Source organism: Octopus bimaculoides, chromosome 5, assembly GCF_001194135.2.
Source record: "Octopus bimaculoides isolate UCB-OBI-ISO-001 chromosome 5, ASM119413v2, whole genome shotgun sequence".
In the NCBI taxonomy this organism is placed as follows: Eukaryota; Metazoa; Mollusca; class Cephalopoda; order Octopoda; family Octopodidae; genus Octopus; species Octopus bimaculoides.
Window position 1 is genome coordinate 40,764,034 of NC_068985.1, and position 8,240 is coordinate 40,772,273.

The following is an 8,240-nucleotide window of genomic DNA, read 5'->3' on the forward strand; positions in this document are numbered from 1 at the left end:
AATTTCTTGTGTCACCCGCACAAGAGCCAGTCCAGGGGCACTGGCAACGATCTCACTTGAAAGATTTCATGTGTCGCCCGCACAAGAGCCAGTCCAGTGGCACTGGCAACGGTCTCACTCGAAAAATTTCTTGTGTCACCCGCACAAGAGCCAGTCCAGGGGCACTGTATAATTTGATATACATTAAGAAAGATAAGTTTAACACATTAAATTAATGCGTAACATCTTCATTAATGCTGCCACTGAATTTAGGACGTTTATATTACTTATGAGGTTTTCTATTTTTTCAGTTAAAGTGTAGTTGGGTCTGAAAGGGGTGGTATAAAGCTAGCAATATGTGTTTTATAGTGAAAACAAAATTTCCTTTCAAATGGCATTTACTAGATGATTTCTGACCATTTTAAGTCGTAGTGGAAATACAACTTATGTTGCAAATAGGTATACGAATATTGTATAAATTTTGATTGAAAAATTTACTATATTTTGTACATATGGGTATATCAGCCTGCAGGCACAATAAAATGGGCTCGCGGGTGCAATTGCACCCATGGGTGGGGGTTTCTCCACTCCTGGTCTAAACAAGTGGAAAACAAATTGATTTCTGTAGCATTATGAAATCTTTCACTCCTGAAATGAGATATTAGGGTATATGCCACATGCAGGGAATACCATAGGAATATTTGAACTGGTGATGCTTAGAGTTTAGGGGCTTTATGCCACATGTAATTCATCACTTTCAACATCAATAATTTATAGGGAAAAACATTGTTATTGTATTATTTTGCTTAATTTTAAAATAATCATTTATTTTCAGTTTGATGCTTGTGTGCAGACAACAGAAGCATTAGAATATGAAGATATGCTACGTAGTTTGGCTTCTGCTTATGATGCAAAACAAGAAGACTGCAAGGTAATTCACTAAAATTCATCTCTTTCCATCCTAATCTAGGGTTGGTTCTAAGTCCAGTTGCCTAAATGGTAGTTAAAAAAGTATTTGCTTTGCAATTATATGGTTCCTGCTTTGAACTAATGTGGCACCTTAGATAACTTCAGGTAAACCGAAGCCTTGCAAGTAAAATTAGGCAGGTGGCAAGAATATGGAAGCCTTTTGAATTGATTGTATATGTTCTCTTGGAGGCAAACCTAATCTGCTACTTGGTTTAATTCTGCTAAATGAAAACAAGTGCATTAAGTAGAGTTCAGTATTCAGACCAAGAAAAACTTCAAATTTGATGAGGTGAAAATCTACCCAGTTTCATCCCTCAGGCATTAATGAAATGAATCTCAGTATTATAGTAGAGTGATTGAATGATATAATATACTGAAAGATATATCTGTAGATTTTTTAGTCAACACTGTATGTATATCAAATTATTGTTTGCACCTTGTACAGTAAGATCTGGAATGAATATTTGCACATTTATTCTTAATGTCTAGGCAGGTTCAGACGCAAAATATTCTGGTTGTTGTAATGTATGTCAAGGAGAAAAATCTCTTTTATGACTCATTGGCACAGAGAATTCTGGTACACTGATGTTTCAACATGTGTCTCATCAGCCACAAGTGCCTTGACTCTTTGAGTCTAGCCAAGCAGATGGTCTTTGTTTATATTTTCAGTGATTAAAATGTTTCCTGATTGGTGCTTATATCTGCCAATTAATATAAAATTGTTGTTTGTACCATGTACAGCGAGATCTAGAATGAATATTTGCATATTTATTCTGTATGACAGGTAGAAATAAATACTTTGTCTTTATATATATCTTTGTGGATAAAGAGGAATCAGCTAGACTAGTTCCAATACTGTGCTGTGATTTCATCAGTGACGAAGTATTCTTGTTAATGGCCATGTAGACATTGCTCATAAACCCATGAAGATATTGTTTAAATAGACAAGGTGTTTGCATTTGTCTAAATCTACACATATATTCTGTTCTTCAGTATAGCATAGAAACAGACACTGTAAGTGTACCAAGAATTTATAGAGTGGTTTGAATTAGAGTATTATTCAGTCCAAGAAGAGAGAATGTTCATAATCCCTCCATGCCTTTTCAGACAGGTAAGAAGAATGTGATTAATGTTTATCTAGAAATTGTTCCAACTAATACCCGTAGTGAAAACATGAACAAACAGAAAGCTCCAGAAAGTGAAAGTGTTAGAAAGGCACAATTATGCAATGTGTTTGCCATGGAAGCCTGATAGTAGGGAAAAATTATATGGCATTTGAGAAGAAGAGACTGAAATGGATTTGCAGCAAGAGCAAAAATAGATAAATGTGTTTTATTGCAAAAACACTTTGAATGCTCAGTGTTTGATCACTGTACCTATATTTGGCATCACTTGTCAATAAGTCTCTCCATAGATGCTTGATCTACTACAAATAGCAGCAAAAGGACACATTGAATATTGGCACAGGTACATTATTCCAAAAGAAAGGTCAGAATAGTCATGGCTGAAATTGCTTTTGATAAGTCCATCTACTCTGTCTGAGTTAACTCAGTCTGTCAAAAAGAAACTTAGCACTGCTTGGTAATAAGTTATACTGTACATCTATAAAATACTTGATTAGAAAGTTAGGTATCATTCTGAACATTTATAAAATGCCTGATCTCAAGATAAGGAGTCATATTGCTCTTGTATAAAATACTTGACCGTTTGGTAAGTCGTCATACTATGGATTTGAAAAATATTTGATCTCTTGGACAGGAGTCATACAAAGTCTTTATAAAATTCTTGACTTCACTTTACCAGTCAATCTCTGGTCTTCTACAATACTTTTCTTCTACACAGATAATACATGTTTGGCTTTTTTAATTTTACTACTTTACATAGGTTAAGAGAGCATGGCTGTCTGTGTGGATAGTAAACCAGTCAACCAGTCCACCATTTGTATCCTGTCAGCAGTCCTGCTTTTTGGCTATTGTCAACATAGTTAGTTCTCAAAAGACCCAGTCTAGTTAGCTGAAAATGTTCATCAATGAATAAAAGCAACCCCACTATTCCAAGTAATGGTGACCCTGGAAAATCGACATTAGTTTTCACCACTGTAGAGGAATAGCCTCTGCCTTATTGAATTGAACTAAATATACTGCACAAACACAGTCTTCAGTGGTGATCATGAGAATAGACCAAAAAGTAACAAAACAAACAAAACACACTTCATGGCAAAATTGGATGATGTTATTAATTTTACTTATTTGGACATTTTAATGTGGTCATAGCTACTGATCTATTTGCCAAATGCTAACCACTATCTAACTAAATGCTACAACTATCTAACTACTTAACCATGAAAGAATAAAGGAGACTATTTGTCAGATAGAGACTTTTCAAAATTTGTTTTTGGTTGGAGTAGTGGAGTTTCCTCCATTCATGACCTTTTTCTGTAGTGTTTGGTGAGAGAATAGGAGCTAGAAATCACATCTCATAGGTTGGGCTGCTGCAGTAGGAAGCAGCTCATTACAATATCAAGTTTATTCTGAGACTGATGATATGGTTTTGATTCTGAACTCTGCTAAATGCACTTGGTTTCATTTAGCTGACTTAAATTGAATTAAAACCTTGCATCAAAATTTGATGTTAATTTATGTTCCAAACTTGAGGTTAATAATGACAAAGTTAGTTTACTAAATTCTTCATTATTTTCAAAATTAATTGAAATAAAAGAAGTATATTTCAATGAAAATATGATAACAAGAGTGTTAAATATATAATATTCATATTTATTAACATTATTCCATTCTGTATTTATGCTGTAGTAAGATTTGACTATCAACCTAATACTAGTAGGCAACTTAAGCTGTACTATTCACAATCTTCTTTACATTTTCTATAAGTAGCTCTGTACTTTTTAACTTCTGCAACTTGGAAGACAGAGGCAAATGATTAGTCTGGAGGCTGTAATGAAAGAACAAACCTAGTTGGATCAGTCCCCATTCTAATCTGCTGAAAAGCCCCAGGGTTTAATCATGTCCATTTTCATAGCAAGATGAAAATCTCTTTTTATTAAACATCTATAGATATGATTCTGTTTACAGATTTTATAAAAAGTATTTTAGTTTGGTGTTTACCATTTTTACTGACTTATTGTCCTCAAGCCAATGAAGCAGCCTCTATATGGTCACTCAACCTGTCTTAAAAAAGAAGTGATGGTACTGTGTAGTCATAGGTGAACAATAAGACTTGATTGTCATGGCTGGAAAGCCTTAAGTCTTAGGTATGCTTAATCAGGCCTGAGCTGCAGCTAAACTACAATAACAGCTTATCACTTGTTTATGGAAAATATTGATTATGTTTTGTTATTTTTTCTTTCAAGCAACTAGAAATGAAACTGAAAGATTCTGAAGAAATAATCAAAGAACTCTATGAGAAGGTAAATAAATATATTGTTTCTGTTTGGAGATTTTCCTCTCCTGTGCCTGGGGAGTTGATTATCTTTGAAGCAGTGTGTGTGTGAGAGAGAGAGAGAGAGAGAGAGAGAGAGAGAGATGTGGGGATCATTTAAAGAATATTATGAATATGATGTTATTGTTTAGCCAAGAATTTCTCAACCTTTTTTCTCTTGTCACCCACTTTTCATTATTTTACATCTCCAAACCCATATCCAGCAGAGATCACTCTACAAGTGCACCTCAAGTACATCAACAAATTCAATCCAACTCATGCCAGCATGGAAAAGTGAACGTTAAAAATAATGATGATACAAACTCACACATATAGTTTGTTTTTGACTTTCTATATGTGTGCATTATTATTATCATTATTATCATTATCATTATTATTATTATTATTATTATTAAAGTTTTCTGAAATCTTAACCCTTTTTTTGTTTTTCTTCCCATCATGCAGCTGGATAATGTGATGCAAGACTTGAAGTCTGAGAAAGAAGAATGTGATCGTTTGAAACAATTAACCACGGCAACTGGAACACTTGTAAGTGAACAGCATTTTTTTATCCTGCTCTACTGCATCCTTCTTGGTCATTTATACCTCCATACTCAAATATCGGCCCAAACTCCACTAGGCTGTGTCGTTTTGTTGTTATTCTTGTTGTTTAGCTCCAAGCTGGTTCTGAATATGTGTTTCTTTTTTAAGACTGTTGGTGATTCTTTGAAGAACTTGGCAACTTCTACTGGTAAGTGAGACTCACATGGAGTATTGCTTCCAAATCACCTCCACCAACTTTTACATACTCCCTCAACAATACCAATCTCAACATATCTATCAGTGAATGTGATCTGGGTATTATTGTCAACAGTAATCTGCATTGGATAAACCACATCTCGAAGATTGTCAAGAAGGCTGAGGGTGTCTTAGCATCACTCAGTAAGACCTTTGTCAGCTGCTCTCCAGCTATCTGTTTAAAGTTGTATATGACTATTGTATGTCCATACTTAGAGTTTGCATCACCAGTCTGGAATCCCTATCTTGCTCAGCATATCAATCTCCTGGAAACTGTTCAGAAACATGCAACCAAAGGAATTCCAGCCATCAGGCATCTACCATACTCTGAACATCTTGCTTCCCTGGGCATGGACACATTAAAGCTGACGTCTGGCAACTGACTTGGTAGATAGATACCCACAAGATTATCCATCATCTTTCCAACAACAACCTTGGGTATCTTTTTGAATTCCATACATCTAACACTCATAGACATGCTTACAAAATAAAAAAAACAATACAGCACCCATGACTTTTGGAAACATTTTTTCGTGCTCAGGATTGCTGAACCATGGAATAAACTACATACATCAGTTGTTAGTAGTTGAAATTCTACATCCTTCAAAACTTCCATGCTTCCAGAAATTCGCCAACAGTACACCTGATACCCCCTACCCCTGTTTCTTCTTCCCTTTTCTTTTTTTTTAAAGACCTTTTCACTGGTCATTCCCTGTGCATATTCTATGTACTGTTCATGCAGTTTTGGTTACTTTTCCTGATGAGTTGTAGTGCACCTGGGCACTGTATACCATAAGATCATTATATATCATTATATTCTGTTGATACTACCTCCAGTTATTCTACTCTATAAACTATGTCATCACAATTACCACACCTTGTCTTTCCACAACCTCACTATGGCAGACAACCAGCCCAGCCTAGTGATACACTTCTGTCATCTCTTTATATAAATAAATAAGCAAACACTTCAGTCTTTACATTTAGATAGAACCTTTAGCATTCATATTACCCTTTCAAATGTAATGCTTATTTGTTTACATTGTTTTTACTTAATCATGCATTATCTCATAGCATTGAGATTTCAATGGTATGATTGTTTATCTTTAGAATGACATTGTAGGGTAGGTGTGAGGGACCAGATTCTAACTGGTTTGAATAGAAAATAGGTAGAGTATTTGGGTTGGATATGGCCAGTTTAAATTCTAAGGTGTCAATACTGGGGACTTATTTCCTTTGTTAATTTCTTTTTTTTTTTTTTACATTTACAGAATACTATGATGGCATCCACCAGCAGAAGCTGTTCTACTGCATGTCAACTGTATTCTAAGCCATGCATTCAACCTTCTGAGCTACAAGTCGATTGTGCATTGAAGAGCACTGTGAGAAATAATGAGTGCTTAGTTTGTCAGCAAACCTTTAAAAACGAGGCAGATTTGAAAGAACATCAGAAGAGATATCATTTAAACAAATGAGTATATGTATAACTAGTGTGGTTAGACACTGCTTTTTTTCTGTGTAACACATCAAAGTGCACAGTATGCTCTCACAGACCATAGCATCATTCTGTATTGACTTGTGATGCAAACATTTTTACCGAAACTGACTGAAGGTGACAAAATCCAAATTCCTGGATTTTAGCATGAAGCCATAGTATGCAAGTAACGATTCACACATACACACACGCACGTGCACACACACACACACACAGGTATGCATATGAGAAGCCTTTTTTCAGCATCCATATACCAATGTTCCATTCACTCACAAGGCTTTGATTGGCCCAGGGTTATAGAAGTCATGCACTCAAGGTGCTGTACAGTAGGATTGAACCCAAAACTACGTGGTTTGAAAGGAAACTTTCTTTTCTTTAACCATAATGTGTGTGTTTGACTGCATGGCTGTGTGGTTAAGAAGCTTGCTTCCAACCATGTGGTCCCCACTGCATGACACCTTGGATGGGTGTGTTCTATAGCCTTGGGCTGACCAAAGCTTTGTGAGTGGATTTGGTAGATGGAAACTGAAAGAAGTGTGTTGTATATATATTTATATGTGTCCCTTGTTTCCACATCGTGTGATGATGGTAAATAAGCATCACTGTCATACAAGTGATGCTGTTCATTTTTCTGTTCTCTGTCATGAAATATTACTTTGCTTGGAATAGGAAGGATATTTGTCACATTGAAAATTTGCTTCAATAAATTCCATCTGCTCTACCATTCAATCACAAATAAGACAACTTTAAATGAATAATAGGTTACACACACACATAATATACATACACACACACATATATACACATAGATACACACACACACACACACACACACACACATATATAAATAAATGGAGTTAAACGCAGCTGTTATTCAAATTCTTTTACTTCCGACACATGTTTCGAAGATATCACTGGTATTATTCCAAAGGAATAAAATAATGTAAAACAATGTAATCCTCTCTTCAGGGAAATGAAGAAATGAAACTCGTCAATAATACATTTTAACAGAATATGATGGATATGTATAGTGATTAACTGAATGCTGTTAAGTTTGTTTTAAAATAACATTAGAAGATATAACGTCAAAGGTAGCCTATAGAATGAGGAGGGGTAAAGGAAGCATGGTTGGAAGCAAGCTTCTTAACCACACAGCCATGTAGTCAAACAGACTTTCCTTTACCCCTCCTCATTCTATAGGCTACCTTTGACGTTATATCCTCTAACATTATTTTAAAACAAATTTAACGGCATTCAGTTAATCACTATACATATCCATCATATTCTGTTAAAATGTATTATTGACGAGTTTCATTTCTTCATTTCCCTGAAGAGAGGATTACATTGTTTTACATTATTTTATTCCTTTGGAATAATACCAGTGATATCTTCGAAACACGTGTCGGAAGTAAAAGAATTTGAATAACACCTGCGTATAACTCCATTTATTTATTTATATATATTATACAAAATATTTCACGTAAACCTGGAGTTTCTACCTTTAATAACAAGGAGCTGCACCCTTTTTTACTTGTGTGATTTTTTGCTACCCTGATAACTATTT

General features: G+C 35.0%; 1 protein-coding gene across 6 annotated transcripts in view; it reads left to right on the top strand.

The window, feature by feature from the left end:
- LOC106869129 (uncharacterized) overlaps positions 1-7,591 on the top strand; it is a 36,034-nt gene extending 28,443 nt beyond the window's left edge. For all 6 annotated transcript variants that reach the window (XM_014914695.2, XM_014914694.2, XM_052968352.1 and 3 more), the window contains 4 exons: positions 815-910; positions 4,316-4,372; positions 4,849-4,932; positions 6,453-7,591. In XM_014914695.2, coding sequence (XP_014770181.1) covers positions 815-910; positions 4,316-4,372; positions 4,849-4,932; positions 6,453-6,656 — 441 coding nt within the window. In that variant the 3' untranslated portion in view covers positions 6,657-7,591. The remainder of the gene's footprint in view (positions 1-814; positions 911-4,315; positions 4,373-4,848; positions 4,933-6,452) is intronic.
- The last annotated feature ends 649 nt before the right edge of the window (positions 7,592-8,240 follow it).